The sequence below is a fragment of the Elephas maximus genome, chromosome 22 (assembly GCF_024166365.1).
Source record: "Elephas maximus indicus isolate mEleMax1 chromosome 22, mEleMax1 primary haplotype, whole genome shotgun sequence".
NCBI lineage: Eukaryota > Metazoa > Chordata > Mammalia > Proboscidea > Elephantidae > Elephas > Elephas maximus.
Genome location: NC_064840.1, coordinates 71,392,297 through 71,418,126, shown reverse-complemented (window position 1 = coordinate 71,418,126; position 25,830 = coordinate 71,392,297). Strand labels below are relative to the sequence as shown.

Here is a 25,830-nt window from a genome sequence, read left to right as displayed (position 1 = left end):
GCTGGCTGGGAACTGAACCTGAGTCTCCCACGTGGAAGGCTAGAATCCTACCACTGAACCAAAGGTCCAGCACCGGCCTGATGATGGGGAGACATCCAGGGTTTGCTGAGTGAGTGACACAAACTCAGTTGTGACGCTTGCCAGAGAATCCCATGTGGACAGCAAAAAGCACCTGTTGAGGCTCGGTCTCCATCTCCTGTCGTGAACACAGTGACACAGAGAGAAGAGCAATGACGGGGAAAGGCCTCCTGTGCCACAATAGGGCTGCTTCCTTCTGGGTGCAGGGAATCCTGCTTCTCTCCCAGGATGGCGCTCCTGAAGGCCAGGCCCTTTTGGTGGTTTCCTCTCATAAATTACAACCTACTGTCCAATCAGGCCCTCAGATACCGAAATCACTTAACATGATGGTTGCACGTGCTCTGTGTTCTGTGTGTCTGCGGAGGAAACCTCTGTGAGTGAGGCGCCTTTTCATGTACAAAGACCAGCTTGCTCAACTCTCCCCTGGGAACTGTATCTCCCCAGCAGGAGGTACTGCTTTTCAGAATCACCATGTCAGTCTCTCCGTTTGGTGAAATTGATTCTAGTTCTGCAAGACAGTCCTTGTAAAAAGAAAAAAAAAAAAAAAACCCATGTTGTCCTCTTGACTCTGTCATTGACTAGCTATGTGACTTTGGAAACTCACTCAGGGCCTGGATATCTTTATCCACAAAGAGAAATACCTCTGAGATCCCTTCCAACGTTAACACTGATGGTTTTATGAAGTCCAAACTACTGTTTGGAATGCTACTTAATCCAGTGATTCTCACAAAGAATGTAAATAGGGTGCGTGGTACTTCTTCAAGAATTTATATTGAGGAGCCTTTAAGAAATGAACATGTTGGCCAACTCTGAAAAGCATTCAGAGAACTGCTGGAGTCCCTTGGTTACTTCACTCCTGCTAACGGCACTCAGATCCCCTTCAGAGAGCAGCGGACAGGGAAGTAGAGTTCAAAAAGGTCAGTGGCAGAGTCAAGGCCAGAAGCCAGGCTCTTGACACTGTCTATTCCTGGACAGCACAGCACCCTGGTTTCCAGGGCTACACAAGGGTTTACCTAAAACACAGAACGGGATATCTCTGATAGGGATTGGGTAAAAAAAGCACCTAGCACTGCCTCGTACATGGCGGATGAGCAGCTCATGTTTAACTGAACAATTCAGAAAGCTGGGTATTTGCTAGTCTGAAGTATTTTCTTGTTTGTTTTTCACTCCACACATCTGAGATGAAAAATTATATCTCAGAAGTTGGATTTCAGCAGTATGTAAAGAGCCCTGGTGGTGCAGTGGTTAAAGCACTTGGCTGCTAACCAAAAGGTTGGCGGTTCGAACCCACCAGCCGCTCCAAGGAAGAAAGATGTGGCAGTCTGATTCTGTAATGATTTACAGCGTTGGAAACCCTATGGTGCAGTTCTACTCTGTCCTATAGGGTTGCTATGAGTCAGAATTGACCTGACGGCAGTGGGTTTGGTTTGGGGGTTAATGATTAGGGAAACCATACTGAATCTGAAATAGACATTCACAAAAACCAACCAATGTTATTTTTTCCCTTACCCATTTCTCTGAGGGCAAACTGTAGGCAGTGTTCATAAACTTTGAGAAAGACAGGTATATACAGAGCACAGTTTTTCTATCTCCGTACCACGTGCTAAGCTTTGATATGCTCCACTTGTCCACTGTGGGGTCACCACTGACTGTTCCAGGGTGGCAGAGGACTGGCTGACATTATTGAACATCTGGCATCAGTTCCCTCCCTCCATCCCTTCTTCGAATTTCAAAATAAAACATCTCTGGAAATCTACTTAGGATGAATATCTGATAGCCAAAGGAGAAGAGAATCCTGCCGAGCGCTGCTTAGTTATGCTGATGACAGGGTTTGGCTGATCAAGCAGTTAAAAGCTGTGATAAACCCACTGCCATGAAGTCAACTCATAGTGACCTTATGGGACAGAAGAGAACTGCTCCATAGGGTTTCCAAGGAGTGGCCGGTAAATTTGAACTGCCAGCCTTTTGGTTAACAGCTGTAGCTCTTAAGCACTGAACCACCAGGGCTCCAAAGCTATGATAAACCACTCCCCCCCCCAAAACCAAAAAACCCAAACTCATTGCCATTGAGTCGATTCCAACTCACAGTGACCCTATAGGACAGAGTAGAACTGCCCCATAGGGTTTCCAACGCTGTAAATAGTTACGGAATCAGACTGCCGCATCTTTCTCCCAGGAGTGGCTGGTGGGTTCAAACTGCTGACCTTTTGGTTAGCAGCCGTAGCACTTAACCACTACACCACCAGGGTTTCCACTGTGCCACCAGGGCTCCATAAACCTATGAGAGTAGTCACTTACAGTTTTCCTACTTGGGTGTGAATACACTAAACCAAATACATGCTCCAAGGGCAAGCGAGAGATAGGAAGGGACATGCTCTGGGGTCATTAAATACAGACACAGAAACACGGGGCAGAACGTCAGTGGCCCTGGGCTTCTTCCCCAGCACTTTGTCTCAGCCACAATCAGCGTTCACTTAGGAAGCAATTACCCTCCCTTCCTGCATGCCTTACAATTTAGTTAACTCAGTCATTGCTTAAAAAACCACCCACTGCTGTCGAGTCGATTCTGACTCATAGCAAGTCACTGATTACAAACACCTTGACTTAAAATGTTTCTCCCCTTCATCTGACTCCAAGAATAGGACAGTTTCAGTTTCGTTTTTTCTACTTTTATTGCATTTTTGCTTTTGAGATACAAACAAACCACTCGCTTATACCACACAAAACACACCCACTCTTTGTGATTTTAAAGTGCATTTCCCCTTTAACTTTGTGTACAAAAATATTTATTTTTTAAACCTGTGGAATATTTCTTGACAAGGCACTTTCAGGCATACAATGAAGATGAGAATTCTACATTCACGCTGAAGTAAAACCGAAACAATGTCATCACAGCTGCCTTCTAGAAGTCCTCGGAGCTCTAGCCGTCTCTAGGAACTGATAGCAAAACTGTAAAAAACATTCACAGCTTTGCAACTTGAACTGTGATGCTTTACAACTCTGGAGAGGAAACACTGCCTAGACAACAGCTTTCCATTCCAGTCCCAGGCTTCGGGAAAGAAGCTAAGCTGCCAAATTGACTTCAGATGACCCTGTGGGGTCCCATCACATGTGACTTCTTTTCCCCAATTTCAGCGATCATATCTGGAGAGAGAATTAGCTATTAGGACCACCCAGGCCTACTCTGGTAAACCACAGCCAGTTAGGGACTTTTAAAAGAGGAAACTAATGAAAGAGGACCGAAAGCTTCGTTCACTGTCTGTTGAGAGGGAAAACCCAGAAAATGGGCACTTCTGAAGAAAAGGAGCATACAAACACGTACTTGGCTTATACACATATATAGCCCATTTCATATCCAACTGACGCCAAGTAATGCTTACTTTCAAAAAGCAAATGATATGTGAAGATAAAAAACCACAAAGCATTCTCCTAGAAATTCAAAATATACATCTTTAAAAAAAACTTACCGAAAGCGTAACGTTTTACCACCTTCAAAATCAAATCTTAGATGTAAAATAAATTCTCTCATTGACTCCGTAGCTGTTTTAATTTCCAGAGAGCTGCGAAACCCCATTCTTTCTAACCACTTATGTTGTTAAGTGCGCCCCTATAACAAAAACACTTAAAAAAGAAACCCAGCCAAATGCTTCCTATCTTCCAAAGAAGGCTGAAAGCTTATTTATTATGCATACGTATGTAGTCCAGCTTATTTATGGCACCCAATTTGTAAATGCTCCACATGGCATTTGGAGGAAATAACTGCATAACAAAAATGGAGCCGTACCCCATCCTGGATAAGGCTTGCCCTTCTGGGGCAATCTGTATAGGACAGTGGGACTGGGGCCATTTGTCGCCATAACCAAGGGCTACCGGAAGGCCAAAGCTACAAGTGAGGCTGCAATGAAGTGTCCAGCTAAGAAATCTGTCACCCCCTGAGTGTGAAGGGCCTACCTACACACCTAGCAATGAAATAAGGAGAGCTTCCTTCAAAGCAGTTCCTGAGGCCATCTGATGAACATCAAGGAAAGACGGGGCCCAAAGGAGGAAGGTTGCCATGGTGGGAAGAGGGCGTGGTCAAGAAAGGGCAGTCTTCTTCTGGTACTGCTACCTCAGTGAGTGACAACACTCAGGAGGGAAGTCGGGGACCCAAATTCTCGAATCAGGGAAGGGTTTTTGCAAGCAGGTGAGGGCTTGTATTCTGAGCCACCTAGTGAGGTGAACGTCCCAGGTGCGCTGGCTGGAGGGTTGCAACCAGTGCCCCCAGCAAAAAAGCCAGGCTGAGCTGGGAGCAAGAAAGGGTTGGGAGAAGACTTACGGCTGCTTTAGAAGAGATGCTTATCACTGAATTAGGGTATTTCAAATTCTGACATGGGAACGTCTTAGACAGTCACTGGAGGCATTTTCCTTATGAACATAGGACTCTCTGGTCACCCTCAGTCTGACAGCATATAAACGACAGTGCACCTTGTACCTCATACCTCTCCTCCATGGCAGTGGCGGGGGGGGGGCATCTGAAAATAAATCCAGGAAATCACTTTGCTTCTCTTTGATTCAGCCCGATGCCATTCACAGCTTTGACCACCAAATTTCTAACACTTAACATACCTTCTGTGTGCCTGACGTGAGGTTTACTTACATAAAGCGCAGTTTCAGCTCATTTCAGCAGAAGATAAAAACGTGACATCCCCATAAGTGACATTAGCATATAATCCCAGTGTGCTACTCACCCGGGAAGAGCACAAAACAGACAAAAACAAAACAAAACAAAGCACTAAATTGCAGACTAGTAACAGCCAGTTTTATGACCAAGAATTACATGAAACACCACTTAGAGCATTTTAAAACTCAGGACATTTTAAAGCTTAACAAAACAAAACAATAAAACTCTCAGAGCCATGACATTCAGTGCCTGACAACTGAGAATTGTGCCACATTTACAAAGTCACAGGGGCCCTGAGGTGTTTCTAATTAATCTGGATAATTCAAGCAAAGGAAGACCCTTTGCTAGGAGAGTCCAGCGGCTTTGCCCCCATGTCTAGACAACTGTGTTTCCCTCTTCCTAACCCCCTTAGGAGAACTTTCTTTAGTAGGATCAGGCAAAAATAAAATCACAGTCATGTAACCAAGCTCAAAAAAAGAAAGAAAGAAAAAAATGCAACCTTCTACCAACAGACATATAAAAGTATTTTCAAAACACTCCTAAATACAAGGTCACAGGTTTGGGGGATTCACTGAACGACCCAGGAGTCTCTGTACAATAGCATTTAGCTGGCAGGCTTTATTTCTCGAGGTCCAACATGGTTAAGAACAACTCATCTCTGACGCTTTGGAGTTGGCAAATATTTAAAATAGAATACGAGAACTTGGTTGGGTTTTCTCCTCTAACCCTTTATGTACTCACACACCATAAATAAAAACACCCAAATCCAAGTCCCTAGGTGCTTGCAAAGTGTCCTGGATATTGTAAATCACAGCCAAAACAAAATCATTTTCTGGAGGCTTTAGGGATTTGTAGGATCTGCAAATCAAAATGTCCTAAACTCAGTATAAAAGATAACTCCAGAAAAGGAGATTAAAAATTGTTTTTCAAAGAATGAGACGCTTGCGAACCAGCCAAACAAGTTACAACAAATCTTGTAATTGAGCTGTCTGGCGACTCGGGATAAAAGTACTTAGAAAGCTCCCCTAAAAGCCAAGAGGAAAAGCTAAAACAGTCCCACTCATGATTGTCCTCCCTTGTCTTAGCCCGGCAATCTGTAACACCACACAGGGGCCAGTCACTAGATAACTGGGTGCTACTCTCACTGGAGCCACTATATGGGTCCGGGAAGAGAGAGGAAGAAAGCCTGTCAGTCACAAGCTCATTTGCCTTTATTATATTTTCCTGAACATCAGATGGACTGTGTAAGAAAATAATATGCCAAAAAATGAACTGGCAATCATATGACAGCACAGGAAAAAAAAAAAAAAAAAAGAAGAAAGGAGCCGACCCCATCTCTCTTCCATAGCTGTATTAGAAACGTGCAACTTCAGACTGACGTATCCTCACGGAGAGATAAAGTATGGTGTATATGTACAGATGAGCAACAGCGGCACCCACATGCAGGAAAGGCCTGGCTGGACGGAGAACACCTGAAGACCAGTAGTGGGGGTCCAAGGTGAGGTGGCTGGGACTGAGCGACACGTGCAGGTGGCTTTCCAAGTCCCAGGTGAGAGCAGTGGGTCCTCCCGGCATCCAGGCACGCCTCGCCCTGTGGCACTGCCGGCTCCCCTCAGACCTGGTTCCGGGGCATCGAAGACCCCCCACTATCCACTCCTATCCTCGTGGCTGCTGTGGGTGCTGCACGGCCCAGCACACCACGTACATCCTCCGGTGTGCCCGCTGAGGGAATGACTATGAAACCAGTTCTGTGACATAAACCTGACTGGATTTGCTGGCTTAAGAAAAAAAGCGAATAGGATCCTTTCTTTAAAGAAAAGCATGCCTAATGGCAGTTCAACTTTACTCTTTTCTTGGCGTCTGCCTATATCCCACTGTGACTGGAGCCAGGCTTGTCTGTGCACCGGCTCAGCCCCACTCCATCCCATGCCGATCACTAGTAGTAGGGCCCTAGCTTTTCATATCCTAAATAACTAGGCCACTCCGGGAACAGACCGTAGGAACACCGAGGGCTTCCAAACTGGTCGAAGGCTATTCCAAAATCCAGTCCATTTTGTGGCTCGCCCACGCCCTGAGTAGATCTTAACTCAGCCCGGGTGATCCTATAGTTTTTGCCTTTGTTGCTGTCCCAGTACGTCTGTCCCCTGCATTCATAGCATACGGCAAACTCCATCCTTTCATAAGACTGGATTTTTTCAGGCAAGCGAATGTCAAAGGAGAACGTGTCCTTGTCTGAACCGGCATAAGTGTCCTTCACATACCGACAAGGAAAGTCTGTGAAGCTTTTCCAAGTGTCGAATGTCATTCTTATTTTCACAATCTTCTCAAAGGCGAGGTTCTGCACCTTCACCGTGCCGGCAATGGCTCTGTCCTTCAGCACACAGTTTTCAAGGCAGACGTGGTCTTTCTGAAGTCGATTTCTGAAGTCTAAGTAATCTGCAGAAGGCTGTGAGAAATCCAGAACAAAGCTCTCGCTCTCTGCTGTCGTCAAATTAACGATGTTGTCTAGAAGCTCGGCGATGTTGAATGGGATATCTAATGGGTCATCGAACTCTGAGAACACTTTGACCATTGTCAGGGCCAGCCCTTGGTTGTCGGCAAAGGAGACCCGCTTTTTCACCTTTTTCTCCTGGTCAGTCGGGGCCACCATTCCATTGGTTTCATTCTTGCTGCTCAACTGAATACAGGGCCTCAGAGGTTTGCTTGGCTTTGGTGAGATCTTGAAGGCGAACCTCTCTCTGCGCAAGGAAGGAGCCATGCAGTTGTACCTGTATTCTATGTCCACGGCCATCGTTGGGCTAGATGAATAGGCTAGAACCCTGGCACAGAGGGAAAAAGAACAAAACAGCAAAGAGATCAGATGGGTGTTAAATGCATCGTTCCAACAGAGACTAGCTAACAGCAGGCTGTTTCGCTTCACCTCCACCCACGTGGCTCGCAGTATTAAGCAAAGTGTGGTCCAGCACATCGCTGGTATCAAGGGGACTTAAAAGTATAAAGTGGAAAAAAAAAAAATCCATGGTTAAAAAAAAGTATGGAATTATTAATTTTAAAAGTAAGTTGACAGGTGTTTTTTTCTGTCAAGAATTCTTAGGTTGCAGGGTGGTACAGATGGTTAACGCGCTCAGCTGCTAACCAAAAAGCTGGAGGTTTGATGAGCCCACCCAGAGGCACCCTAGAGATCTACTTCAGAAAAATCAGCCCTTGAAAACCCTATGGAGCACAGTTCTACTGTGACATCATGGCATCGCCACGAGTTAGAATCAACTCCACGGCAACTGGTTTGGTTTGGTTTTTCAGTACGTTAACGTGGGGGTGGTCATGAAGATGGCATAGTGTTTGCAGAATGTGCCAAGCTTATTTGATATGGATTCTCTTCTGGGGAGAACAGCTTTTCTGAAGAACAGCTGTTCTGAGAAAGATGCCTGGTAAATACTGCCTTAATAGAAAGAAATGAATTCATTCCACAAATGCTGATTTAGAGTTTACTATATGCCTGGCATTGTACAGACCCTGGGATTCAACAGTGAAGACAGACACAAATCTGCTTTCATTAACTTACAATGGGTTTTTATCAGCTAGTATAGCTTTCTTCAAGGAGCCCAGGTGGTGCAACGGTTAAACGCTAGGCAAATAACTGGGAAGTTGGCTATTTGAACCCACTCTGCCACTTTGGGGGAGAAAGACCTGGTAGTCTGCTCCCATAAAGATTACAGCCTAGAAAACCCTATGGGGAAGTTATACTCTGTCACATGGGGTCACTACGAGTTGGAATTCGACTTGACAGCACCTAACAACAACATTATATCTTTCTTTATAGAAAGAACCAGAAATCTAGCATTTTTAAATCTTTCATGTAAGTGAAGATTTGTCTTCTCTACAAGTGAAAATAGCTTTTTTAAGAATAAAAAGGAAAAAAGAGTCAGGCTAAAAGAAAGACATTTACTCTGCTTCATAAAAACTATAATTTTCTATAGGTGAAAAAATAAATAAAACCAAAAAATTAAACACAAATTCAGAAAACATTTTACAACAAGCATGACCCTAAAGTCAATACCTTAATATATAAAGAGGCCTTACGAAGCAATAACAAAATCACAGATTCCACATTAAAAAATGAGCAAAGGGCACAAGTAGCAGATTCGTGAAAGAAATTTAAAAATGGGCCACGAGTATGCAAAATGTTCAACCTGATAAGTTATTTTAAAAATTTATATTCAGAAACAATGCCTGTTTTTATCAATCAAATTAGGAAAGAACTTAAAAAGACAATACAAATATCTGTAATTGTATAGATTGGCACATCATTCCTAAATGTTCTTATCATTTGATGTTCTAATATCACATACATTTATCTTACAGGAATAATTAAAAGTGGATAGAGGGGAAAGGGTGAGAAAATAACCTAAAGACCAAAAACAGGCATCTGGTTGAATGACTTGTACTACATCCATGATACCCTTTTATATAGTCATTAAAACCATAATTTGCAAAAATATTTAAATGGCACAGAAAAAAACCGATAGTATATTGTTAATGTAAACAGTGGAGAAGATAAAATTGCACATAGAGGCCCGACTTGTGGGGAAAATTAGTATACACATACAGAGAAAAAAAAAGAAGATCAATGATACACTCAACACTACCAGTACATCCGGAGCCCTGGAGGCGCAGTGGTTAAGAGCTCGGCTGCTGACCAAAAGGTCAGCAGTTCAAATCCATCAGCTGCTTCTTGAAAACCCTATGGGGCAGTTCTACTCTGTCCTACAGGGTTGCTCTGAGTCAGAATCGGCTGGCTCGACAGCAACGGGAATCAGTATATTCAGTTGATAAGATTTCAGGAAATGTGTTTTCCTGCTTTGTCCTTTCTTGCATTTTCTAAAATACATATTATTTCTATAATCAGAAAAAAAAAATCTTCAAAAAAAACCCTCAAATATTTTAAGATTTTCCAAAAACCCATCCCAACACTACTGTCTCACCGCGGCTAAGCAATTTTATCATCCTAATTACCACGGCAAATTTACATTCTGATTTCACGGTTACAATGAGCTAGATCAGAAAAGTTAGTGCGAAAACTGGGATTAGCATCTTAAATCTGAGAATCAGGGAACAGGAAAACTTCCCAGGCTTCTCTCTCCTCCTATGGCGAAGGTATAGGTATGTGGTGCCATTGTGGGGCTGCTCGCTCAAAGGCCTCAATTGCCCCCGCTAGGCCCCAGAGGATGTGAAAGGTGAAACACTTGGCTGCTAACTGAAAGGCTGAGGGTGCAAGTCCACCCAGAGGTACCTTGGAAGAGAGTCCTGGCGATCTACTTCTAAAAAATCAGCCGCTGAAAACCCTGCGGAGCACCGTTCTACTCTGATACACATGGGGTCACCATGAGTTGGAATCGACTCACAGCAACTGGTTAGTCCCCACCCTGTGACTAGGGCTGTGGGAGAGAACCGTAGTGGAAAACCGTTAGGGCAAAACGCTGCTGATCTGCCAAAAGCTGGGGCCGCTGGGTCAGCCCCGTAAATAATATCTCATTTTCAACTTCTGATTTTGATGAACAAAATATATAAGGGAAAAATGAGAAAGGAGGAAGACACGATAAGTTTGATCCCATTTTCCAAAAGAAGTTCAGCACTACCCTAGGATGTAACAGGCACTCAGCGAACACCAGTCTGGATTTCAGGTGGGATGTCCAGAGAGACACCCAAATTTAGAGACAAATAAAACGGACTAAATTAGTGCCAACATGTAGTTATGTAAACATTCACTTTAAAGGATATTTGTCTTAGTTTCTCTCCTCCAACAAAGTCAATCTAGTGAAAAATTTAAGGGCAAATTTGCTTTTTATTACCTGTTCTTATACATGTATGATTGTTTTAGAAAGAAAAGCCCTGACTGACCTGGGCAAGATAAGTATAGAGGGTCAGAGTAAAGTTTTTTTCTTTATAAAAAATACAGATTAAAAACCAACCAACCAACCAACCAACCAACCAACCAGCCAACCAGCCAACCAGCCAACCAGCCAACCAGCCAACCAGCCAACCAGCCAACCAGCCAACCAGCCAACCAGCCAACCAGCCAACCAGCCAACAGTCCTTGCCTTGTACCCCAGACTCTCCCACTCTGTCCACCCTTAAAAACCTGGTGTGAGCCAAGGGTGAGTACGTTCCTCCTTGGCAGCTTCCTCCTGTACTGAGTCAGCACAAGGTCAACTTCAAGTTCTCTCTGCATCTCTGACAAGCCTGCAAACCACCTTCATATGTGCTTTCCCACACACCCACCTTTAAAACAGCTCACTCGAAAAAGATTGGGAAACTCTCAAGATACTGTGGAAATAGAATTCCGAAGCGAAGGACTCAGTTCGAGAATCTCACAAGTCCAGCAGACTGAAACCACTCTAAAGTGCTAATCCTGCAGGTTAAAAAGACTTAGCTGAAGACATGGGTGAAGTTTCACTGTTTGGGCCCAGGGGTACAAATGTGCCCCCAAGATCTCCTTTTATCGCCAAGCTGGGTGAACAAGCAGAACTGGGGGTAGGGAGGCGACGGTATATTCTGAGCCAGAGCTAGTTAAACAATTCCACTGGCACTTTCCGGAGCCAGAAAAAAAGTTTTGCAACATTTGTCCGTGAAAGGCAAAACTAAGGTTAACCACCTGGTGACCCAAGGTTACTACCAGGGCTGCTGGCCCAGTGAGATTGCACAAGCAACCCCTGCCCAGAATACCTTCATTTTTTGAGTGTCACCCTTACTGAAAGTGGGAACATTAACCCCTGCGGCCTCAACCTGGGGTAAACTTGACTGTGAACCACCTTGCCTGTCCTCGCAGGTAGATTCCAGCGTTACTAATGCAATGATTCTCCCAAAATCACTGCAGCCAGGTGCTGGCTTGGTATAAGCTCTCCTGATCTGCTCAAAAAACTCCCCAATAACCTTGACATGGATGATTATCACCTAGAAGTATTCCTAGTAACTGAGATGTACAAGGTAATATTTTCTTAAGCCCCCTGAAAGGTGTTTTAGTCTCAAATGGCATGAAAATGATCAGCTCCAACACAGGATGTGCTTGGCTGTACAGCGGGACTTCTCTCCAGGCAGACTCTCCTGGCTGCTGCAGCCCTCTCCCATGCCAGGGACTATGAGTTACCAAGGAAAAAAACAGAACTAAAAGATAAGGACACGCTTGAACCAGCAGAGTTTGACATAGGATCTGGATACAGAGGGTAAGCAGCTGGTCCCCAGGGCAACTGGGATTCTCACTTTGCCTTCATACAGATGCCCAAGAGATCCATCTTGCCCAGTGACAGACTGGGCCATGCTCAAGGGTCGATTTCAGTGTTCCTGGCCAAAAGAGAACAAACTCTAATGCTATGAAAACTGGAGCGAACATGGTTAGTTTTGCATAAGCGTTTTCCCTGACAAATTAGTGACAGATAACATGCCTTCCCAAGACAGCTCGCCAGGGTTAGGTAGCACAGCGACTTTTCTTGTGAAAACTATGGAACTACACAGAAAATAACCCCATGACCTCCACAGTATCAGGCAACTGAGCCAAGTAGAGCTATTGACTGTCTGGCTATGCCTTTTCTAGGAAGCAAATCTTTGTTTTGTATTTAGGCCAACGCATTTTTCCCTCCATTCTCTTCTACTCTGATAAGACAGAAAAATTGGATGTGCCAATAAACCCACCAGGAACACTGAAAGCTCTATCAAAACCATTAGGCAAGCACTCGAAACAAGGTTATAAAATGTTTTAAGACATAGTCATTCAGCATTTCTTTGTTCCCTCCCCACAGGTCTGGCTAATGCAGTATGGATAAAGTGGCAATCTTTCCCCTTTGGATTCAGATTATGGGGCCCTATTCACGGCCTCTTGTAGCCCTCTATCCTGTCACCATCATCAAAGTATCTTTGAGATAAATGTCTGCGAATGGGCTGCACATTACAGGAAAGCAGCAAGTTAAGTCGGCATAGTCCCTGCTAGCTAACAGTGTCCAGCCTGGGCCACACAGCATTGGCTACGCAGAGGGGCTGCACTTAGCTGTGCCACTTGGGCACGTCACTCAGCCTCTCTGGGCTTGAGGTGTTCCCTCTGAGGTTCCGCCTAACACCGACATGCCATATTGCTAATAAAGCCGGATGGGCCTTCTCTTCCCTCTAACTCCTCCCAAAAGGCCTCAACTTCACTTTTGTGGTAAGTCCTCCAGCTGTCTTCACTTTAATCTTGGCTCCTGGACAGCCTTGCCAAATGAACCATTTCCTCTCCTCCTCTTCATCCCAACCCAAAGCCCTAACTGCTCTTCTCCTGGAGCCTGGCTCTCCCAGAGAGTCCAGCCACACAAACCACAGATCCCAATTTGTTTCAGTAGCTCAGCTTCCAAGTCATCTTTCTCCCACTTTCTCCTCTTCTTCAGAAAACAATACCCTGACAGGCCCCACCTCTTCTATTATGTCGCTCTGGGCTCCTACTTTCGCAGGTACTGTCCATTTCACACCCTTTTCTCTGAGTTCAAAAGGATGTAACGAACAGGGCCCCAGGGGCAGGCAGGAGGATCCAGGCAGGAGGATCCAGGCAGGAGGGTCCTCACAGGTTCCTCTCTGACCCTGCCCCCTCTCGCCCCAACCTCTCCAAGAACCGCCTTCCCCTCATCCTGCACCCACCTTTCGGGCCGCACAGAAGCCCCCTCCCCAGCTTGCTCGCTGCATCAGACTGCCGGGAGGGAGGTGGCAGGGGGCGACCGCTGCCACCGACTACGTGAGCGTCGCTGTGTCCGGGAGGCAGGGCCTGGGCTGGGTTCCCGGAGATGTGACCGGCAGGGGGAAGAAGGCGACGACGAGGAGGAGCCCAAGTTCTTACAACAGGGCGGGGCGGAGCGGGGCGCGCCGGGTTCCCTCGGGCCAGGCCGGAGCCGCGTCGCGCGAGCGCCCCCGCGCAGCCGCCTGGCCTGGCCAACCCGAGACAGCCGTGGGCCGGGGTTGGCATCGCCGGGCTTCTGGAGGCCACTGCCACCGCAGTGCTATACGTCCCATTGCCCTTGGCGGCCTGAGAGTCTACCAAGTGTGCTTCCTTGCTTTTTACGGAGCAACTGAGGCCCGGAGGCAGACTGGGTGACTTTCCCTTAAGGCCCCACCGCCCAACTCTTTACAGGGACCCACGGAGACACCCTCCAGAGCTGTCGGGTCCCAGGCTGAAAAGGCCCTGTGCCAGACCCCACCCGAGGCCAAGAGCAGAAGGCAGAGAGAGGGTAGGGGTATCTGATGTGCAGAATCTCCACACGGCAGTCCCTGTCCCAGCTCCAGGCCATCCCTCATGGCCGGGACGCCCCTCAGCGGCCCACGTGGGTCCAGCCGGGCTCCATCCTAGCTCTGGTCCCTGGATCCCCCTCTCCACAGTGCAAGCAACAGCCTGCCCGCCGTCTACTCTGTGCCACCGTCGGAGAGTACCTGGAAGTTGGACGGCGACCGTGCAGGGGCGCAGGAACCACAGCGGGTCTTTACTGCGCGCCCCTCGCCGTGGGTTCCCTGGCCTGCACCTCGCCCTCAGGGCTTGCAGAGGGACGTACCTGGCGCAGCTCCTCAGCCCCGAGCTGCAGAGGCACCAGCCCGCAGCAGCATCTGCGCCCGGGCGCCAGGGGCAGCGGCGGTGGCTGCGGGAGCTGGGGTCCGCGCTCGGGTCAGCGCCCTCCGCGGGCAGCCGCATCCGTCCGTGCGCGACAGCAGCCGGCTGGCCTCCTCCCTGCGGCCCCTCGCCCGGGACTCCGGCTCCCCACGGCCGCGCGGCCCCCTTTAACTTTCCGGCCACCTCTCCCGACAGCGGGTTCCATCCCAGACCCCCTTTCACGTGAACGCCCCCCGCAGCCAATGGGCGCGCCCGGGACGCGAGCCGCCCACCAATGGCCGCGGAGCCGCAGCCCGGGAGCGCCGCTCCGCCACGTGATCGGCAGCGCGCCCGGAGTGACAGGGCTGGAGTCCAGGGGCTGGCGAGGGGGCGGTGGGCCACTGTTTCATCAGGAGCCCGGGGACGCGTGCCAGGGGGCAGAGGCAATTTCCTGCATCAGAGTGCCCCGTTATAGCAAGAGGGCTGGACGCAGGCGACGTGCAAAGTTCCCTCTTCCTAGGCAAAAAAGTCCTAGCTAGGCAAAGTCGTTCAAAACGTGCGGGCTGTAGTCGTACCAGGTTTGCATTCACCCACCCCCGGACCCGCCCTTACGCTTTTTATGCACCGGATTGCCAGTGTCCGTGGCCTCTCGCATCAAGTGCAGAGCCGGGTGGGCCCCTGAGAACTCCCAGCTTGCCTTCCCTGTTGTGGGGAGTCTCCCCAGGATCAGTATCTCCAGCTGCTATGATAGTGTCCAAAACAAATAACTACTGAACGCCTGCTTGTGCTGGTCGTGGACTAAGTGCTATTGTGAAAGAAACACATAAAATCCTTTTTATAAAGCTGGTATTGGGGCGTAGGACCAACGCCCATCTCACACAGTACCCCTGTTATACTCGAGGGTTTTGTCGGTATGCAGGTTTTAGGGCAATCGCCTGCCTTGAATCTGTATAATAAGTATTTGTATGTACAGGTCTTCTGTGATGCACCTGAGGCACATAGAGAAGGATGACCTTGGTAGAGTTTGAACATCACTTTTGCTATAAAAAAACCCCAATATATGTGTACATATCTGTAGCCCTGGTGGCTCCGTGGTTAAGAGCTCGGCAGCTAACCAAAAGGTTGGCAGTTCGAATCCACCAGCTGATCCTTGGAAACCCAATGGGGCAGTTCTACTCTATCCTGTAGGGTCGCTATGAGTTGGAATCACCTCAGGGCAATGTTTCTTTTTTTTTCATTTGGTGTGTATATGCATATACGTAGAGAGAGAGAGAGAGAGAGTGTGTCCTTGGGGGGTGCAAATGGTTAAGTGCTGGCTACAAACCAAAAGACTGGCAGTTCCACCCAGAGGTGCCTTGAAAGACAAGCCAGTCCCTCTACTTCCAAAAAGTCACAGCCATTGAAAACCCTACAGAGGACAGTTCTACTCAAAAACACATGGAGTCACCATGGGTCCGAATCGACTCAGGGCAGTGGGTGTTAGAATCATCATTTATATCTTCTGCTTGGTGCTCAAACCTGAGCTACCCCCTTTAGGGAGGTGGCTCCCAGTTTTCTAGATTTAATATCCCATAAAATCTTATAAAATATTTTGGAAACGGATATGAGGTTGCCATCTTTTTAAAGTGCCAAGTAAGGGCATTAAGATAAATAAACAACCGCTACCGTCTCCTATTACCATCCTTTGGTTGTTGTTGTTGGGTGCCTTCGAGTTGATTCTGACCCATAGCCACCCCGTGTGCCTCAGGATGGAACTGTATCTTTAAGAGCAACAGTAACAGCAAAACGCAGGAAGGGCATAATCTCAGGGTAAAGGCCAGCCCTTCACCTTGGATATATTTAGCTTTATGAAAACTCATTATACTGAGTATGGCATTTGCAAATTTCGACTTTAAGGGATGTAAGAGCAGCTTACAATCTTACTAGGGATGTGAGACCAAAACACTGGTCAGTTACAATAATTAATACAACCTTCAGCTCTATAGACAGTTCCCTCGGAAGCAGAGTCTCTGGGTCCAAAGGATGATCATTAATTCTTTTCCTTACTTTTTGAAGGGCAAATCTGATAAAGGACCACCTGTGAAATCAGCTATTCGTATGCGGTTGGCAAATAGAGCTTCCACGCAATATTCCCTTTTGCCAACTTTAACCCCCTTTTTATTAGCTGATGAGTAAATTGAAGATTAAGCCAAGTGCTGGCTAAGTCTCTCAAGTGTAGTGAGCATGTGAGAGGAGTGGGCAAAGATAAAGAGCCAACAGGTATTGCAAAATGTGTGCAGGCAGAGGGTGAGCTGAACCAAAAGGGAAGAAGTTGGGACAAGTAAATACTACTTTATAGCATTAGGGTCTGGAAGCATCTTCCTTGTGTAGATCTAGGAAACCATGGTAATTATTTCCCCCTTGTGGCTATGGCTATTTCGGACCTGCAGAGTGGGGCTAAACTTTGGGCCTGCAGAGTGGGGCTAAACTTAGTTGTGGCACACCACAGTCTTGGTAGGTGGGAGTGTGGTGTCCATGAGTTTGAAAAGAGCACAGTCTCCTTTGCAATCAGAATAGAGCTGGGCTGCAAGCTCAGAAAAACTGTTCAAGCAGAAGACACAGAAGTCCCAGAGCCTCAGAACCTGTGAGCTGGACCAGCCCGGAGAGGTGATCTTGCCTCACCCTCTCATTTCGTGGCAACCAAGAAGGAAAGTAAAAATGGAAAATTTCAACCCTTAGTCCATATATACCAAGTTCCTTTTTATAATATCTGGCATTGAGTTCTAGACTTAATTTCATTTAATATGCCAAACCAACCAACCAACCAACCAACCAAAAACACCAATGGCTAAGCATAGCTAATTATCATTCTTCCATAAAGCCACCTTCTTCCTGGCTATCAGTGGTATCACTGTCCATCTTCTTCCTTGCACTTAGGCTCATCTCTGACTCTTTCACCCTCTTATTTATTCATTCATTCAATAACACTACTGAGTAACAACCATAACATAGGCCAAAGTTCTGGAAATGGAAAACTGGATGAAATGTCATCTTACCCCTGAGGGCCCATAGGCTAATAAGTAATGATGTGGGATAATGTATGGAAGGTAAGTTCTGTGTTCTTTGGGAGTTAAGAAGAAGACAATTTGTATGTGTGGCAATGGGAGATACTGGTCAATGGGGAAGGTCAGAGAAGGCTCCCAGAGAAGTGACCATTGAGCAGGACCCTGAAGGAGGAGTTAGGATTTAGGGATAATGAGAGACAGCATGGCAGGAACTGGCAAAGGTACAGAGTTCTATGTGTCCCCCAAATAATTTTCACTCTGCTGATTAAAAATTAGGTCTCTTTTCTGGCTTAATACTAGACAGTGCCTTTATGCAGGTGTTAATACTAACTTTCTGCTCATTCAGAAATTAAAAAAAAAAATTCTTAACATATTATCTCTTTCCACAATTTAACACCTTTCGAAAACAGCCCAAACCAAGATGCTATCCTTACCCAAGCTTTTGGAAGAGAAATCTTTTTTTTTTTTTTTTAGTGTCTAACATTTTTTTTTTTTTTTTAACATTGCTCTTCTTTGAATGAAAATTATTATGAAGTGGGTCTAAATAAAAATAACCAGCATTAGGAGTCAGAGCTAAAGAAGAGAACATTCTTTTGCCTGATGAGAATAGAAAGTGGGGAAGACTGTTTCCAAGCTGCCTAAGTCAATTTATATTTAGACGAGTGGAGCTGTTTGCACCTGTCAGAGCTGCAGACTATTCTGGGCGCATTATGTTACCTGGGGCCCTCTGCCCCTCTTTCAGATTCGACTGGAATTGACTTGCAAGGTCATGTTTTATGAGGACAGACAGATGAACACTAACAGAGGGACTCTGTAAGCCTCTGTCTGTGGAGAATGTGTCCTTAGCAAGACAGGAAACACAAGCTGCGATCCCATCTTGAATAAAAGCATGTGAGACCTGGAGTAGTTTATAGCAGCTAAGCTGCTGAAGCCCATTAGAGCATTTTTCTCACTGTTCAGGGCTTCTGCGTTCCTGGGTGAGGCTGACGTACTGATCACTCTTTTAAAGGTTATGTGAATACAGAGCAGTTTTCATTCGACAGCTTTATACCTTGTACACTGCTTTGCATGAACTCAGTAATTAATGTCTTTAGTTTGAATTGCTATTTACTTTTATGATTATAAAATTAATGCAAGGTCATGGTAGATATTGAGGAATCCTGGTGGCCCAGTGTTTAAAGGAATTGGCTGCTAAGCAAAAGGTTGGCAGTTTGAACCCACTGGCCACTCTGGGAGAAAGATGTGGCTGACTGCTTCCGTAAAGATCACAGAACTGGAAACCTGACGGGGCAGTTCTACTCTGTCCTCTAGGGTCTCTATGAGTTGGAATTGACTCGACCGCAGTGATTTTGGTTTGGTTGGGTAGATGTTGTGGAAAATACAGAAAATATAAAGATGAAAATAAAATCAACACCACCCAGAGATAACTACCAATATAATTCAATTTTCTTTCATTATTTTTTATGTGTATAAAAATTATATTATCAGGATCATTGTATATATATATAAAAAAAAAAACCAAACCCGTTGCCATTGAGTCGATTCCAACTTATAGTGACCTTGTAGGACAGAGTAGAACTGCCCCATAGAGTTTCCAAGGAGCGCCTGGGGGATTTGAACTGCTGACCTCTTGGTTAGCAGCTGTAGCTCTTACCCACTATACTACCAGGATTTCCATCGTTGTATATACACAGTTTAATATCTTATTTTTTTTATTCATGAGTTGTCCTCATTGTGAGTGTATCAGTAGCATAATTTTCCCAAAATACAGTTTTTAATGGCTGTAAAATATTCTTTCATCTGGAGACACCAAACCTCATTAAACTATTTTCTTACTATGGGACATTTAGATTTTTTAAATTTTTATTTATTTTTGTATTGATTTTCCCTATTATAAGTAACGCTGTGATATGCATCTTCATATTTCTATTTCTGTCCACATCCCTGCTTATTTTCTATAACCCTGTTTCTCAAAGGGTACATTCTTCAGACTCCTGATTCTTATTGCCAAACTGAAAGGTTCATACTGAAAAAATGAAGACTAAAATAATCATGATCTTAATAAGGTCCTGCTCGTGTACTTTGGGATAATTATACCTCATCTAACAAAGAAGCCATAGGAGAATTTTCACTGATGAATTACATATATGCTCTGTGCTTATGTGAAAACAGCTACACATTTCGCCTTTTGCTTTAGCTTTGAATCTGATAGTACACAGCCAGTTTGTATTAGAAATGGGGCCTTCATAATCCGTGTTATTGACTTAAGTGGTATTAAGTGGTGGCTGGTTAGGGAGAAGGTGGAGAGGCTGGTAATTAGGGAATACCATCTTGCCATAGGCTTAAAAAGAAGTAGGCAAAGCCCAGTAGCTACTTATATTCTTTGCTCATTTATCTCCTGTTCATGACTGGTGTGGTCATAAATTATATTTAAATGTGTGTGTGTATATATATATATACACACACATGGTGCAGCATATAGCAAAATTGTATCCAGAATTTCATGACAAGTTGCATGCATTTTTGAGAAGAGGCAAGTATGTCAAGCTGCTTTTAGGATTGTGACAAAGCACTTGGCTATTGCGTGCCTTGTGCCTTAGGTCTGGGATGCTTCTGTAGTGTGCTTCTGGGGTCGAATGACGGGGATACTGCAAGCACGTCAGGTTTTGTATAAGCAGTTGTATATCAGCCAGTTGGGCCGATATATATTCATATTAAGAAAACAATGACTCACTTGAGGAATGGAGGGGGGAGGAATATTTATACACAGTGATTCCTAAATATACACCGCTCTGTTTTCCACCAGCCTTTAATTTTCTATCACTCGTCTTTTTCTTTGGAATTTGGAGTCAGAAGCTGAACTGACTTCATGGTTTTCCTCACCATCATTTGATATCCTCTAGAGAATTACGACTTAAAGACTGCATTCTTCCTTCTCAAAACTCAGGGTAACAATTTCACCACACAGACCCACAGGCTGTTTGGGAGGTGGAAACGGAGCATTGAAAGCTAGAAGGTCACACATGTTCCTCCTCTGCCCCTTGTCCTGCTCACGTCCACTGCGACGCAGCAATCTCGGAGAGCAGAGGGGACGTTATGGCCTGAGACGGTTATTTCACAAACTGTACAATGAAGTGCAGATGACAATAGTGAGTTTGTTTTACTACTCAAGTTATAGAAATTACTCTTCACCCAAAACAACCACCTCATAACTAACTACTTGTATGAGTCTTATTTGGTAAGCAGCCAGGACTATAAGATGTATAAAGCCAAACTTTGACATTGTTTCCATCTAAACCTTGGAGATCCCTATGTGGAGATATTAAACCTTAACAAAATATACTTGGCATCGTTTCTTTTTTTTCTGTTGATTTCTTGGTTAATTTCAAATGGAAACTACCTCTCAAATGCAGGGAGCTTTGTCTCCTATTTTTTCTCCTGGCCCATTGCTCCAAAAAGCACTGTTTAACTATCCTTTCCTGCCTGGCTTTGACCCTTGTTCCTTTTCCTTTCTTCTTTCTTTCTTTTATTGTATTGCACCTTAGTTTATAAGGAAACCCTGGTGGCATAGTGGTTAAGTGCTATAGCTGCTGACCAAAAGGGTGGCAGTTAGAATCCACCAGGCACTCCTTGGAAACTCTATGGGGCAGTTCTACTCTGACCTATAGGGTCGCTATGAGTTGGAATCTACTCGGCGGCTATAGGTTTGTAAAGTCTAGAAACTTCTCTTAAGATTAGTAAATAAGTACTTCTCTTTATTACTCTCCCTTTTTATAAGTCATTATTGTCCATCAACTTTCAGGGGCAATTCAGTCATAGGGGATGAGAAGAAGGAACGTATTATAAAATATCTAAGGAGGTTTTTGGGTTAACTTCCTGCTAAAATACCTGGAAAGACTCACGGGATCTCCACACTCTAGAGATAATGAAATGTGGTGGCCAAAAGCTCTGCCATCTAATGGCTGGGGATTAGGATACTGACTCTGGCGCACACAGACTGGGGACGTTGGGTGAACTACTTACCCACCTCTGTTCCCTCATTTGTAAAAACGCCTGCCTGCTAGTGTAAGTCTGAAGATTTCCTGGAACACTGTGTGTGTACCTGGAATGACTTCCTCCACATACCTTGGTGTAAGACAAGTCACCTTTCTTTAATATTCTAAATACGATAAAATCTGGATCTGCTCCCTCCAAGTACCAAGGTCAGCAAGAAGTTTACTATCAGTCTGCTTATGCAGCCCAAGAAAAGTGGGAACAGGCCCTTTGTTCTTACACTCTGTGGTCACTGCCCTTAACACTCGCTGTTCCTTCTGTCACTGAATGTCTGTAGAAGTCAGCTCCCCACCACCTACCGGAGCTGCTGCTCAGGGCAGGACTCAGTGATGCCCACCTAGCAGGCCTGTCATGAAGCTCACTCGCCCCCCAGACCTAATCCCCTTTCAGAGGTTGCACTTGAGCGGGATGTCTCTTCCTACCCCCTGTAGAAACCTCAGGTTCCACAGCTTGCAGATTCCAGAGATTCACCCTCAATCTGGCTGAACTTTCCTGTAAACCCACAGAAAGAGCCAGCTCTGTCCCTTTCCACTTCAGGATGGTTCTGAACCATTCCTGGGAGGATCCAGGATTCCCAAACAAATGCTTATATGGAGAAATTTCTTCAGAGAGTTTCCTGAAATATGAAGAAGCTGTTAGCTCCTCAGTGCTGCTGAAAAGAGCCAAGGCCTTAGAAAACAAAGTCCTAGTTTTCCCTCCTGTGTAAGGTGCTGGGCTGTGTGAGAATAAAGCACACATTTATATGCTGCCATATTTGCAAAGTATCAAGCACATGGGAAATAGTCCAACAGTGTTAGTGGTTTGCCAGATGTCCCCTCATTTGAGATAGGTGAACAGAAGCAACTACTAAGATGTACCTTATAAAACAAGGGAAAGGAATATTTCTAAAGACTCTGAGAAGAAGACCCCTGAAGCAGATCTACTACAGAAACCAGAAGAAAAATGTTAAAAATATCTTTGATTATAAGGGGACATGGTTTTTATGAATTACAGAAAAACCATGTGGCAAGAAAAGACTCAGGTGAAAAGTCAGCAGGATGAAATATAAAGAAAGATGAGATAATGGTAGTTGACAAAAATGCAACCAAAGATCTAAAATCTATCATGGAGGTGGAAATAGCACAATTAACAGTGTAGCAAATGAAATCAGTGATTTGGTCGTTAAACTAGAGACATCTATACCAGGATGTACAGCTAGTCCCCGACTTATATACGACATATTCGAGTTACAATGAACCACACTTAGGACTGTCTTTTCTTTTTTTTTCGTACATCTTATGGCTAGTAATACATGCTACATACAATGTTGCAGCTCGTAATTTGGTGATGTTATCATTCTCAGATGTTCAAAGATGGCAATTATAAATACATCAACTTCTGTCAGAGCTGACTTACGATGGAGTCGTCAGAATGGAATCCTGTCATAAATTGGGGACTACCAGTCTAGCAAAAGAATAGAGGTAGAAATAAAAGAAAATAAATGATTATTGAGAAAAGAGATAGATGCTGATAGTGAGAATAGGAATCCAATTAAAGAATTATAGTATTACTGAGGAAGAAACCTAAACAATAGAAATAAAAATAGAAATAGACGTGATAATAGCTTTATTGAAGAAAAACATTTCCAGGCTAGAAGAGGCGAGGGTATATAAATGAAAAAGCTCACATATTCCAAATAAAACCACTAAAAGGAAAAAATAAAAGAGGCCCACACCTGAATACATACTGACATTTTTGAATTACAAAGACCAAAAAAAAAAAAGTGCTACAAGTATCCAGGCAGAAAATAACCACCCACATTATTGAAGGAAGAACAAATACCAGACTGATTTTAGACCTTTTTTGTAGTACTAATAGTCAGAAATTCACAGAGAAGCATCTAAAGGAATTTTATACTCAGCCAAGTTGACTTGCATGTGCAAACAATCTCCCTTTCTAATATTTCCCAATTTTCTTACCATACCCCCCATGTTAAAAAAAAAAAGTGACAGTGAAACTTATTAGTACTCAAAAAAGTAGTTATTAAATTTATCCACTGAGGTAATGTAGTTCCTTGTTGAAATTCTAAAGTTGCAAGTAAAGCCTATTTTATGCAACCGCAACTCTGTGTGTGTGAATACTTGGGTTGTTACAATCCCCTAATCTGGCAGCGGTGGTGTTATTTGCTGCTGAAAAAGAGGTCTCCCTCCCAATGACTTCCTTGACCTCACCTCTCCCACTTCAAGGGTGGTCCTATTGTTTTCCTCGCCAGTGGGAAAGTATACTTTGTGGGCGTAGTGTTTGCTCAGGTGGAAAAGCTCAACATACCAAGCCTTTGCACCTTAATTTCACTCCAAATGCCAAGAGTTTAGTTTATAAATCATGTCGAAAAAAACAGACTGTTAGAGTTAAAAGGACTTTATGTGTCTCTAGTCTATCACCCTCAGTTTACAGGTGAAGAAACTGAGGCCCACAAAGGTATCACCGCTTGTTTAAAGTCAGACTCAGGTAATGTTTGAGTTGAGACTTGTCGTTAGTTGCTATTGACTCCAACTCATGGCAATCCCATGGACAACAGAAGGAAATGTTGGAAATTGTCAAAATGAAATGGAATGCATAAACATCAACATCTTAGGCATTAACCCCAAACCCACTGCTGTCGAGTTAGGCATTAGTGAGCTGAAACGGACTGGTGTTGGCCATTTTTAATTGGACAATCACATGGTCTACTATGCTGGGAATGACAACTTGAAGAGGAATGAAGTTGCATTCATTGTCAAAAAGAATATTTCAAGATCTATCCTAAAGTACAAAGCTGTCAGTGATAGGGTAATATCCACACGCTTACAAGGAAGACCAGCTATTATTCAAATTTACGCACCAACCACTAAGACAAAAATGAAGAAACTGAAGATTTTCCCCAACTTCGGCTGTCTGAAATTGATCGAACATGCAATCAGGATGCATTGATAATTACTGGTGATTGAAATGTGAAAGTTGTAAACAAAGAAGAAGGATTGGTAGTTGGAAAATATTTGGTGATAGAAACAATACTGGAGAGCGCATGATAGAATTTTGCAAAACCAACAACTTCTTCATTGCAAATATCTTTTTTCAGCAACTTAAACAGTGACTATACCCGTGGACCTTGCCTAGATGAAATACACAGGAATGAAATTGACTACATCTGTGGAAAGAGACGATAGGAAAGCTCAATATCATCAGTCAGAACAAGGCCAAGGGCCAACTGTGGAACAGACCATCAAATGCTCATATGCAAGTTCAAGTTGAAGCTGAAGAAAATTAGAAGAAATCCACAAGAGCAGAAGTATGACCTTGAGTATATCCCACCTGAATTTAGAGACCACTAATGACCAAAAACCAGACATATTGTGGAATAACATCAAGGACATCATACACGAAGAAAGCAAGAGGTCTGGCACTGTATTAGACAATATTCTGTTGTGACCCATTGTGTTTTCATTGGCTAATTTTCAGAAGGCCTTTTTTCCTAATCTGTGTTAGTCTGAAAGCTCCGGCGAAATATGTCCACCATGGGTGACCCTGCTGGTATTTGAAATACTAGTGGCATAGCCTCCAGCATCACAGCAACACGCAAGCCTCCACGGTACAAGAAATTGACAGACGGGTGGTGGGCATTGAGACTAGGCTCCTGAGTTTTCTGCATCCACCACCGGGCAGAGTCTGATAGGCAAGATCTACTGGAAAAGCCTTGTGAGACAGCCTTCACCGGGAGGATGAGGCTCATAGTGACGCTATAGAACAGAGTAGAACTGCCCCGTAGGGTTTCCAAGGAGTAGCTGGTGGATTCAAACTGCAGATCTTTTGGTTAGTGGCCATAGCTCTTAACCACTACACCACTGCATTATCTGTAGCTGGTTCTCTTACCACGTAGTTTGCTTTCTTTCCATTGTTACTGTCACCAGTTATGCCCAAGAAAGGAGGGAAAAAAGTCAGTAATTCTCCTACTTTGCCTTCCTTTTCACCGCCATCACCAGCCCCATTTTTGGAAGGTACAGGATACTCGCTACCCCGTCTTCTGACCAGGAAGGACTGCTGAAGAGCACAGCTACTTGGGAAACTGCAGTGGTAACTAGGAGTCCACTGTGCTTGTGGAGGATTTTGAATTTCTTGTTGGTGCTCTCCCCAACCCTTGATGTGCTAGCCACCAGCGATGAGGGTGGGATAATGTGTCCAAGACTTAGCAAACAGTTTCACTTGGTGCCAGTCCAAAAAACCAACTCACAGTGGGGCCATTACACGTGGGAGGAGACAGCCAAGCTCAATGCTCCAAGGTGATGCCTGGTGCTCACTCGGGAGCAGAAATGTGGATCAGTCTTAGAAGACACAGCTCTGGGCAATGTCGGCGATCACCATTCCTCAGCTGGCTCATTTACCTT

The 25,830-nt window shown here is 44.7% G+C and overlaps 1 protein-coding gene across 2 annotated transcripts; it reads right to left on the bottom strand.

Annotated features, from left to right (window-relative positions):
- Nucleotides 1–3,445: 3,445 nt before the first annotated feature.
- On the bottom strand, nt 3,446–14,659 carry PPP1R3B (protein phosphatase 1 regulatory subunit 3B). 2 transcript variants are annotated; one of them, XM_049866868.1, is made up of 2 exons: nt 14,299–14,659; nt 3,446–7,557 (listed from the first exon to the last, which is right to left on the bottom strand). In XM_049866868.1, exons 1-2 carry the CDS (start codon nt 14,433–14,435, stop codon nt 6,675–6,677), a joined length of 1,020 nt encoding a protein of 339 aa, XP_049722825.1. In that variant the 5' UTR covers nt 14,436–14,659; the 3' UTR covers nt 3,446–6,674. The 2 variants fall into 2 exon arrangements, with proteins under 2 accessions (XP_049722825.1, XP_049722826.1); XM_049866869.1 differs by lacking the exon at nt 14,299–14,659 and adding an exon at nt 13,397–13,681.
- Between the last annotated feature and the right edge of the window lie 11,171 nt (nt 14,660–25,830).

What these genes read in the sequence shown, in the direction of transcription:
- PPP1R3B (XM_049866868.1), bottom strand. Translation starts at nt 14,435, where the DNA reads ATGCGGCTGCCCGCGGAGGGCGCTGACCCGAGCGCGGACCCCAGCTCC. An exon ending in GGGCTGAGGAGCTGCGCCAG is followed by an intron (nt 7,558 to 14,298) that starts GTACGTCCCTCT and finishes CCTCTGTGCCAG; the next exon opens with GGTTCTAGCCTATTCATCTA.